Here is a 12028-nt window from a genome sequence, read left to right as displayed (position 1 = left end):
TAGATTTTACGTTGCCCTTTCAACTATCGGATGTCTACTGTCAATAGAGGACAGGACATTCATTCAATTAACCATCACAAACACAGAGAGCATTAAAATAAAACTACTGAATACTAGACTGTTCACATTTTAAATCCCTAATTTGATCAAAAATTTACAAAAAAGCATAAAAAACATAACCGACAAAACGTCGGAAGAATTGCTCTTGAACGACTTGTGGGAGCTCTAACCAATTGCAGCCCGCTTAAGTCGGGTGGGGTAGGAAGGAGGGTGGGGGAGCCTAAATGGGACTAAGAAGTTCAATAGTGGGCTTCAAATAACCACATTAGAGGTTAACATATACCACTATTAAGATTTAAAGTAAAAAATCGCACCAGTATCGGCGCACTTTTCATTTGACTTTTAGTATTAAATTGGCGCCAATTGAATTCAGCTGCTTGAAATTGTGATTGAGAGAGCCTTTTAGATCACGCCAAAAGCAAAAAGTCAAGGGCCTAAAAGTCACTCGAAAAAACAAAATTGTCAAGCGAAATTTTTGCATAAAAAAGACACAGACGTTTACAATATTTGCTATGAACTTCGTTCAAGAGCAATTAATTAGAACACCTTTGAAATTTTTAACAACGATGTGCATAAATTTTGGCACGTACGCGAACAGTGCAACATTTTGATTGCCAATGAAAAAGAATGACTACAATTTCTTGCTGCACACATTTACTTATAGTTGTCAAAAATGGGGAAAAACTACAAAAAGACTTAAAACATTTATTCAAGTCTCCAGAGTTCAGTTTAAGCTGCACAAGACTGCTAAAAACAGACACACTATAAACTTTATAAACTCAGAAACTGGATATCTGATCAATTTCTTGCCACTCTAGAAATCTCAAATGCATTTATCATTTGCTCTACTTTTGCTGATTTTTGTCTAAGAAGGAGCCCGTTAAAATCTTAGTTAACTTAACAAAAACAATAACCGAACTATTCCTCGTCGGTTTTAAGTTTCTCTTTGCGTAACGTTAATTTTGACCCACAATGTTAAGAGACCACATTAGAGACCAATGTTGACAAAGCAAATTGTAAACTTTCAAAACCATTTGTAAAAAAGAAATAAATTAGGTAACTCAACTGTTTTGTCAACAGACATCACTCCACAGGTTTCTGATCTAATTACAAAAATTACCAGCCATGGGCTGTTTATCATACGACACATGCGTCACCTGAAAACCATTCTTCTTAAAACCTCATCTTTTTTGTAAATAATTGAAGCTAATACGCCAAAATCTCGGATGCATTGAACCCTGAGCTGAAGTCATAACTTTAAAACAAAATTTTGACCATTATTTACCTATAAATCAAATTTATCCACAAAATCTGGATTTATATACCATGGTACGGTGCCGTATTTCATAAACCTTGTTCTTTTAACCACAATTCAACCCAAATTCTAAATCAGTTCTAATGAGTCCGCAAAACAGATTAAAATTGGGGTGCAAAGACTGAGGTCAGAATAAAATATTTTGGCACCCACATCATTTCATCCTAATTTTAATCTTAATATTGACTCAATTGTCAGGAGAACAAATCCAAGAACTGGATTGTTAGATGCTAAAATATAACAATCAGCAAATTAGTTATCTCCACGAGTCCACAAGAGGGCAATTTAAGGAAAGTAAGCAGTGAATTTAACTAGAGAACATTTATTGTTCAGGGTATCATTAACTCCACATGATATCTGTTAATTTGAGATTCCCATTTCTTGGAGATGGAGTTTATTATCACAGATAAATTGGTGGTAGAAGGCCATGAGTTTTGCATTAAATGGATTGGCAAATATTCCAACACTCCAATTGCCACAAATATCGAAACAATAGGTTTCGCATTTACATATTTACACAATATGGCAAAAATTTCACGTTAACGTTAAACAAGATCACACTGTCAGTTTTCATTGAAAACTGTCCAACTTAAGTCAAAAAAGAAATCTCACACCAACCGTAGCCTCCGAAAAACTACCAGTAACAGAAGTTCCCTCGACACTGTAAGCGTTGCCATCTCAAACCAATTTAACATCTCACCGTCTAAGACAAAATACAGTTTCAATAAAAAAAACCAGTGGAACGGCATTTTAACATACCGATGCTCCAGAATTTTTTAGTTTGACAGTGGAAAAGACAACCAGAAGTGCATCTTAGTTTGCGGTAATCTGTATTTGGTCAGTTATCAAAATTTCTAAATTTGAGTTGGCGCACGGTACGTTTTAGTTATCACAAACACTTTATTCTATCAAATTGACACGCTTCATGTAATATTCTCGATTTTGTTACAGCTTCTCTGTATGCTATCCTTCCAAGAAAACGAAAAACTACCAATTACTTGATGGCTTACACACTATTGCTACCGACTGTAAGCAGGGTAAAGCTCTGGAACATAGTTTTGCAACATTTAGATGTAGAACTTTAACGGCATAGCTGCTAACAAAATATCAACATGCATCTCATTGAATTTTCCTTTAACCGCACGGTTAATTTTAAAATGATCCGTTCATTTTTGCATGCTCCAAAATTAGATTTAATTTTAGCTTGAATCGCTCCACTTGAAAAGTACAAGTTTGTCTGTCTTCTAGAAAAAGACATTTCTCAATCTTCCACTCAGATCAAGTGCAACACAAAAAGTCAGATTTGTCAAGCTTTTTTCAATCACAGGCGTAAAGCTAAAGAAGCTTCCCGTCACTATTATGCACTTACAACGGAGCTTTAATCTTGAAGGGCATTAGTTGTTTTTAAGTTCCTTGACCTTCAGCTTTGGCAGTTGTTCATTTGGACGCCGAAATAGATGAAAGAATTTGTTGTTGAATCCCACTTCGGGTGAATAAGTTGCTGGGTTAAAAGACTGAGGGGTGAAAATATTCGGTGTTTAAGTAATAGGGGGTTCAATAAATTGGGGTTAAAAGAAGTATAACCATGTGGTACATAGAACCGTTCATGAAATACACTCTGGGTTAAAATAAAATTTGAGAAACATGGTTTGAGCTCTGGGGGGCAAACGAAACTGATTTTTTTGGGAAAACAAACTATCGGAAAAATATAATTATTTAACATATTCGTTAGTTCAATTCGCAAACCTTTTCAAAGCACTAGAGCTCTGAAGTTTGAAACTTTTTAGCACCAGTTTTTAGATCATCTAAAAAAATTCACAGTCAATTTTTGAGATCACCCTAACATTCACTAGTAAACTTGCGCGTATGGGGTTAATGCTTGACGTCAAAATCAAGTATATAATTCGACATTAACTCAAACTGGATTGTTCTGGATGTTTCAATATTTGATGGCAAAAATTGCCCACTCTCAGAAACATAAGTCAATTTCTCAATGGTCTCATTTCTTTTCTGCTAATCGACGCAATCACGTGATTCGCCACAAGGTGTTTTAACATGTCTTCTCTGATTGCTATCAACATATCCTTAATAGATGTGTTGCCCTCTTTTAGTGCCCAATAGTCAACTGCAAACTGTGGTGCTTGTTCATTGTTCCATTCGAATAGACAGCTGTTGGGTGTACTTATTTCGTCCAGACACCTAAACAAATATTTCTTGATCCATTGTTTCGGCCGATTAAAGCTTTTTTGGCTCTCCGCATCAAAAAAAGTGATCTTTTCCGTTTGTGTACCCCCTCCCCCAGCTTAGTGGATGCATATTATTTGCACCCGCAACACACGTGCAATATTTTCACATAATGATATACTATGTAATGACACGTGCACAGTAACGGGATGCATGACGTAAGGGGGCACAAGCAGAAAAGATCCCAAAAAGTGCGGACATTCACCAGGTTACAACGTAAAAAAACATAGCCTGAAGGCCCCGGAGCCACCTCGAAGTAGATATCAACTTAGATCCCAGCCAAATACTCACGAAACAAAGAGTTCCTCTGTTTATTCATCATTGATATTTTGAAACATACCCGGCAGATTGCCGGAAAATAGCCGCCGTCGATTCCAGTAAGCATGATTGGGATTGAAAGAATAGAAGATATCAAAAAATATATTTGTACAAAAACATTTTTTAAGTCCGATTTATTTTGATGGCATTTCGTAGTTGAAAATAATTCTGTTTCTTAGAGAGAGGCAACAGAGGCTACTATCAATACCAATAAGCATAAGAGATGGTAACTAAGACTTATATGAACGACGTTCAAATAGCGGGCATCTAAAATTGGGCTTTGTGGGTTTATCCCGTTTATATTTCTGACTTCAATTTTTCATTCTGACTCTTTTCATTTTGAATTGCTTTGCTGAGAAACTGATGTTCAAATTCACTTTTAGCAGAATGAGAGAAGAGAAACTAGCCTAGAGAAGTCAAAAAGATTTCACGCAAAATGCTGAAAAAGCGGCAAAATGGTAAAGCGAAAAAAAGTTCGACGAAGTAAAAAAAAATAGGAGCGCTATAATAGCCGGCTGAGAAGATGAGGGCGGCTATTAAAAATAACAAAAAATTAAACATGAGAAAATTCAAATCCGTTAAAATATGATATTTGTACGAAAAGTTCACAAAATACCGTCACACTTTCAACCCCGGAACCATTATTGATAAAAGACGCTTTTAATGAATATTCTTGTCGGCCAATAAAGGAACACCAATTGAGAAAAAACTATAAATGGTGCACATGGAGAAAACTGAGAGACAACAACAAACAATAAAATTTATGGTTTGCAAAATTCCCTACAGAATGATAAATACTGCAGCCTATAAATATTTTCAGATCATTTCTTTCCTGCTCAATTGGTGACACAAAATAATGCTTGTTAGAGACAATGCCTGTCCGAGGCCCGCTAACCAACAATTAAAGAGACAAACAACAAAAAACCATGAAAAATTACAAAAACGTATCATTGTGTGAATTATAATATAAATTGCACTATGTAACCTTGACCTGACATATCTTGGTAACAGCACTTACTAAAAAGCTCTAAATCAACTAGGGAACAAAAAACGAATGAGAAAAGCTCAAAATCAGCAGCAATAGGCCAAATTTCCCAAAAAACTGACGAAAATGAAATAAAATTTGATAAAAAATTCTCTGTTTTTTTTAACAAACACGAATAAAAAACAATATCAATTAAATCAATAGATCGCCAATTACACTAAACTAACACATAACTAACTAACACGTTTACATTAAACTAACCTCAACCAGCGAAAGACACCAGTTGCTATAAAAAAATTGAAAAGATTGCGAAAAGTGCTAGAAAGGCGTTAAAAGAAGCAGAACGGCCAAAAAAGCTCAAAATATCATCTAAAAGTCAAATACTTGCCTCGCAAAGTAAAAAAAAGTTTCCTAACATACTATTGCTAGCCAGCATGACAACAGTTTTCGTATAAAAAACTAAAGTCAGAACTAAAAAAACATCGTTGAAAAAGCCGCACGTGATCAAAAAATATTGCTCGCTTTGTGAAAACTTTTTTAAACGTACTTTTCTCGCTCTCTCAGAATATTACATGAAACAAAAAAACCACTAAATCCTTCACTCTACCTTTGACTTTTAATTAGAAGTTTGGCCTAAACACTTGTTTTCGCGTGCGGCATTTGACTTTGCATCCTGTAAAAAAGGAATTCAACGATTAAAAAACAGATCACCATAACTCCTCTTCGTGTCGTGAGAAGAAGGTTTGCCTAGAGGCGTAAATCTTTTGGGCCCACTAGGGATCTTTTCTATTTGTGCCCTCACTCCCGCTTAGTTGGTGCATATTACTCTCACCCCCCAGACGCATGTGCAATATTGTTACAATAATTTTCGATGAATTGCCTGTGCCCTGTAACTGGGAGTGCAAAACATAAGGGGGGAGGGGCACAAACCAACTACATCGCAAATGCAGACCTGAATTACCTTAGTTTCGTTTTGCAATGTTTGTACATGCGACTTGCATAAATTCTGGGGAAAAGGGTTACATTTTAAAGCAACGCATTTTGAATGGAAATTGATATCCGAGTTCCGCAAAAAACGGCAAATTTAAAAATTTGCGGAATGGAGGCCACAAATCTCGTTAGCAAAAAAAAACGACTAAACGTCGGACGAATTGCTCTCGAACGACTAGTGGGAGCTCTAATCAATTGCAGCCCGCTTCAGTCGAGCGAGGGGAGGAAGGAGGGTGGGGGAGCCTAAATGGGACTAAGAAGTTCAATAGTGTGCTTCAAATAACCACATTAGAGGTTAACATATACCACTATTAAGATTTAAAGTAAAAAATGGCACCAGTTTCGGCGCACTTTTCATTTGACTTTTAGTATTATATTGCCGCCAAATGAATTCAGCTGCTTGAAATAGTGATTGAGAGAGAATTTTAGATCACGCGAAACTCAAAAAATCAAGGGCGTAAAAGTCACTGGAAAAGTCAAAATTGTCAAGGAAAAAATTTTGCATAAAAACAACCGGTTGAATACCGGAAACGACTCGAATCGTCGTGCATTATAATCTCTAACCTAACCTAACCGAAATCAGAACATCAAAACAGACAAGAGGAAAAAAATAAGTAGCCCAACAAACCACCTTGAAGTGTTTTAAAAATGCCGACAATTTTTTAGGTGCGGGGAGAGCTAGGTGGGGTGGGTGGGTAGAAAGGTTGGGGAGATGGGTAGTGCTGGGGTAGTTGGGGGGGGACAGGTGGGGGTAGTTCGGTGAAGGAAGGAGGTAGTTAGGGGGATAGGGGTAGGTGGGGGGTTATGTTGGAACGGGGGGGGGTAGATAGGTGGTGGTGGTGGGGGGGGGGGGGGGGGGGTAGATAGGTGGTGGGGGGGTTGTGCGGTGTAGTTTAGATAATTAGGCGTAACTTATATAAGAACAAAAAACCTCAAAATGACCTCTTCACCTTGAACATTACCAGCAGTTCCTAATTACTATACATTACAAACGAAGTTACTGTTAAAGTCGAATGTAAAAAAACGGAAGTCAACAATCAAAAACGGAGGTAAACGCTCGAATAGAAAGAATTCAAAATTCAAGTCATGAACAAACTTGCTTTCTGCTAAAAAAAACGTAGCCGGTAGAATACCGGAAACAACTCGAATCGTCGTGCATAATCTCTAACCTTACCATACCGAAATCAGAACATCAAAAAAGACAAGAGAAAAAAAACAAAAGTAGCCCAGCAAACCACAATATAGTTCTAAGTTAAAATTTTAAACAGCAGAGTGTTGTTGTTACCGTTAAACATAGAAGAGCGTTGCTGAATTGTTTGATTGAAGCTTTTTTGGCTAAAAGTTTTGATAAAATTTTCAAAAATTCAAACTTTTTTCATCAAAAATGGCACAAAAATGCTTTTCTGGTCCACTTTGTTAAAGTTTGCCAGACTTAGTGACCTGGAAGCCTTAAAACAGACTCCCTTATCTCAAAAAGAGCGCTAGTTGCAATTAGGCGCCGTATAAAAGTCTTCTGACTTAAAACTTTGCTGTTTTTTTGCAGATTTAACTCAATAATTATACAAAATGCATCGTTCTTTTTAATATTTGAAGAAATCCACGCAACAATTGGTCCAATTCGCAAACACTTGGAACACTTGGTCGGTTTGCTAGGCGCGCGACAAAATCAGGGAGCGGTTCGACAATATCATGGATTCTTAGAATCAGATACTTTTTGGTTTTTATTTTGATGCTGCCATTTTTCAAAGAATTTTGCTTTTTGTTTTTTTTAATGTTAATTACTGACAATATTTGTTATTCACAGCTCCATTAATGACAGCTCTAATTTACGTAAATTTGAGGCCAAATTTAGATACAATTTGTTTTTAGAGAAACAAAGGGATTTTATGGCTTTGAGGAAGAATTTTAATAAAATTTAACTGAAATATTGTCTTTTGCCTTCAATTGTTATTCTTTTGGCAGTCTGATTTTTAAATTTAACCACTCAAAGATTTAAATTTCTTCCTCAACAGGCGCAGGTGAACGTTTTCTATTCATTCGGTTGTTACCTAATGTCTCTTATGTTATTGAATGTATTTGTTTTCAGGAAAGTTCTGCGATTTTTTGAAATTGACAATTTTTTATATTATTTTAGTCAACATTTTGATTATTCTCAGTAAGTACAGGACAATTTCCGTATAGAATACAAACTAATGTTGTCGATTGTTTTAACAGAAGGTTTTCTTGCTTTTGGTACTACGAGTTTTCATTCAAAATTTTCTGATTTTTGTGCATAATTTCCCAATTTTGCAGTTGTTTTTTTTTGTAAATTGTAACATTATTTAACAATCTAACTAAAAAACCTTTACAACATTTGAAATTGAAAAGATTTTCTGTTTTCATAACATGTGGGTTGAAGGGCTGTGACACCGTTCTCTTGCAGAAATTGGTAGTTTTTTATTTTTGCCCTTTATTTGTTGTTAATTTTTTTTGTCATATGCTAAATATTGTGTAATTAAAGGTCTCAGTGGCCAACTAGAGATAAACAAATGAGCTTAATAACTGATATCGGTAAATAGCTAATGGTTGTTTTGACATTAGATTTAAATTTCTTAAAAAAAGAGTAATAGTATTCTTCAACTTATCCCTTTTTGTTCTGGTTTGCGTTTTTTCCGTAAGTTGTATCATTTTCGCAAATTAGCCTCATTATTTAGAGCTTTTTAAAAATGTTTTGTCGAATCAAACAATAATTTTTCTGTTGCTTAAACGTTTTAAATGATGTCTTCATGGCTTAGACAATTTGTTTCACAAGAATTTTGTGAAGTTTAGATACATTTCAGTTTTTGAGGTTCTTTTTGTTGTCATTTCGTGATAGTCGTTTTAAAAAAAAGACGTTATGAATGTCAAAGGAGACGAAAATGAAGATGTTATATTCACTCGGTTAATATCTTATAAATTTATTGGCTTCAAAACTGTGGTTTCGTAAAGTTGTTGGTGAAACTAATTAGTTCAGCTTGTATTTAATGTCATTTTATAGTCTTATATTTTAGTCTCATTAATAACAGTTGCAATGAATTTTCCGTGGAGTTGCAAGACAAACTGTCTACTCTTTTAGTCGAAAGCTTTTGTTGGCTATGAATTTTGCAAATATTTGTTTTTAATAAAAAAGAGATTTTATGTTAAATTGTAGCTAAGCATCTCTATATACAATTGACATCATTTATCTGTTGAAATAAAATTTTCTCTTCATAAAGGTTTTTATTTTCCTCAAACGGACTTTCTTCTTGGAACAACCAGTTTTCATAAAACCAATTTTCGTGATTTTTTCATATTTGCCTTTTTTTGTAGGTTTTCGGTTTTCGTTCTCTTTTCGCAGTATCACAATAATGGGCGTCATTTGATTTACAAATTTTGTTACTTGCAAAAAATTCAAACGAAGATTTTTATTGTTTTTAGTGATCAGCTTCATATTTAATTGATTGGGGGCACATCGTTTTCGAGCATAATTTTACGTGCAAATTTTTAGTTTTTTCCTGTACTTGTCGTTTTTTTGTAGTCGTATGACATATCCTGGATAATGAAAGGCCTCAGTCGCTTTCTATTGAGGTATAAAAGACTCTCTCAATGATTTCATTTGATGCTTAATGTTTCTAATCAGTTCGAATTTAATTCTTTTTTTAAAAAAAGCAATGTTTTAATAAACTCCCCTTTTGCTCATTTCTAGTCCACTTGTTGCCAAGTCGCATTGAGGAAAAGTCTCATATTTTGTTCCAAAAAAGTGCCGGTTAATCTTCTGAGTATAAATTTTATCTGATGCCATTTTGATTTGGTTATTAGTGGTTTTCAAAAAATGGACAAGGAGTTTTGGTCGTAATTAATATTTGTAACTATTTGATTTTTAATGCCGTCTTTTCTGGTAGTCATATTATGGTAGCCACAGGTCTCATAGGCCCTCTAGAGTAGATTGTTTTTTTTTCTTTTAGTAGTTTGTTGAACGATATCTTGATATGTTAATTTTTTTATCTCTTCCTCATTTGGTAGACAATTAAGTGAAAAATGTAGATGGGCGGGATCGGAACTTAATGTGCGAACGCACATTACCGAGCCTCCTTGTTTTATTGAAGATAAAAGGTGTAAGTGAAAAACTATTGTTGAGTGACTCGATTCAAATTCGTCGTAAGTGCATAAATTCTTTCAGGTGTAACTGGATTGAAGACTACGTTTAAACACATTTTACCTCTTCCCTTCTTTCCTTACCTTTCATGGCACAGGCAACTGCAGGTCGCAAACATCCCAACTCCCCCCCCCCCAAAAAAGATCGACCTCCAAATATGGCTTGTTAAATAACACGTTACCATGTATGTATCGCACTAAAAGGCTTGCGGGAGGGGGTAAAGATCAAACACTAATTAAGTTGACATGTAAGGTAGTGTAGATTGCGGGGGTTGGGCGGACGAGCAGATTCAGAGAAACTTACTCATTTAAAACTTGGACGGAATCTTCTAGCATGTATGCAACCATCCTATGGTTCCACCGAGGAGCCGGAAACATTGCAACAGCCCAATATGCCATATCAATCAGTTGAACTAAAGTTGTCGCTAAGCGATAAAACAAATTCGGGTTTTTGATCTCTAACAAAGCCACAAACGAATGCCTCAAATTATCAGCGTGTGTCAAATATCTTGAAACGGTACCCATATCCCGGCCAGGGTTCAAAACAGCTTTCGTATGATAAACCATTGAGCCCACTAACGGCGCATTTGCCAAAAACATTTCAGTCAAAACCAATTTGCTTAGCCAAATTTGCTTCGTCTTTTCCGATTTGTGGAAGCCGGAAATTTTATCAACTATGACAACCCAGCCATTGACTATAGACTTTGCAATCTTTTCTGTACGTGTAACAGGTTCCAATTTAAAATCATGTTTGAGATTTGTTAAATTTGATACTGCATCGATTTCTCTCAAATGATTTGTAGATTTGTACGGACTTGATAGGTAACTGTAGTTTTTTCCTGTCAAAAATTTCTCTTTTTCTGTGCTAATGAACGTTTGAAAAGGTGAAGCGTTGGTCGCCGTTTCCTTTACTTTTGTTGAACGCGTTCTTCTTTGAAACTCGCAGAATCGATTTAAGCAAATGCAACTTCTGGTACTCGTGGGCACTTTTAGCGCTGTCAGCATTTTTTAGCCAACCTGAAATAATATTTTGGTAAAAGCTGAATTCAATGTTATTTCTGACTTGAAATGAACACATTCAAACAAGTGTATCTGTTTCCTCACTTTCTATTAAAGTATTTAGCATTTTTCCTAATTTTCAAAGACCACTCAGTGAAGTTCACATGAATCAGTTTTGAGGGAGGATATAACAAAAAAAAGAGCAACGCTGCTAAAAACCAACATAAAAATGATACTAAAACAATGTCTGGAAGTTTTCAAATTTGCTAAAACAACACACGGAACAAAGCAAACAAAAACTTATACAAACTTATACAAAGCAAACAAAATTTACTTATAAAACAGTAAAAATGGAATTAAAACCTCAGAATCTAATATTTAGCTTGATAGCTTGTACCAGTCGTTATGACCGCCAATTAAACATCGCTCGTTTCAATCGTTTCCAAACTTAAAACTGAGTCGCTGAGGGAATTTAGAAAGATCATAAGAGAACTGGCGTTGAACCTGTGTAAATAGGAAAATTCAAGACAAAAAATTGCATTTCTACAGAAAATAACCAAAATAGCTGACTTCCGTTTCATCCGATTGTTGGCCAGAAACATGCACATTAGGTCTCAACATTAGCAACCCCAACTCCAGCTCTTTCAACCCCCCCCCCCCCCCTACCCTCCATAAAGCACAACGTGAATTAAAGAATGCAGTTACTAACTTCCATCTTTATACAGCATATAATGAAACCCACGAATTACTCTTCTGAGACAGTGTACAAAAAGATCTAAAAGACAAGAGGCACGCCGTTATAACGAGGAAGAGAGTATTTTTGTACTCGAAAATGTACATAATCTTTCATAGCAAATCTAACTGCGGGTGCCTCTTGTCTCGAGGATAGATAAAAAAGTAAGCCGAAATAAAAGTTAGCCGACATAAAAGCAAGCCGAAAGTTACGTAATTGTTATGTAATCTAT

General features: G+C 35.5%; 1 protein-coding gene across 1 annotated transcript; it reads right to left on the bottom strand.

Annotated features, from left to right (window-relative positions):
• Positions 1–3071: 3071 nt before the first annotated feature.
• On the bottom strand, positions 3072–11078 carry LOC142348669 (uncharacterized). Its single transcript, XM_075400103.1, has 2 exons — positions 10369–11078; positions 3072–3574 (listed from the first exon to the last, which is right to left on the bottom strand). Exons 1-2 carry the CDS (start codon positions 11067–11069, stop codon positions 3358–3360), a joined length of 918 nt encoding a protein of 305 aa, XP_075256218.1. The 5' UTR covers positions 11070–11078; the 3' UTR covers positions 3072–3357.
• Between the last annotated feature and the right edge of the window lie 950 nt (positions 11079–12028).

This window comes from Convolutriloba macropyga, chromosome 10, assembly GCF_964194025.1.
Source record: "Convolutriloba macropyga chromosome 10, txConMacr16.3, whole genome shotgun sequence".
In the NCBI taxonomy this organism is placed as follows: domain Eukaryota; kingdom Metazoa; phylum Xenacoelomorpha; order Acoela; family Convolutidae; genus Convolutriloba; species Convolutriloba macropyga.
This window is presented reverse-complemented; position numbering and strand designations above follow the sequence as displayed.

Bases quoted from the DNA above. Each gene is read 5' to 3' on its own strand.
- LOC142348669 (XM_075400103.1), bottom strand. From the start codon at position 11,069: ATGCTGACAGCGCTAAAAGTGCCCACGAGTACCAGAAGTTGCATTTGC. The intron at 3,575-10,368 runs GTAAGTTTCTCT...ATATTTGTTTAG, and splicing joins TCCGTCCAAGTTTTAAATGA to GTGTCTGGACGAAATAAGTA.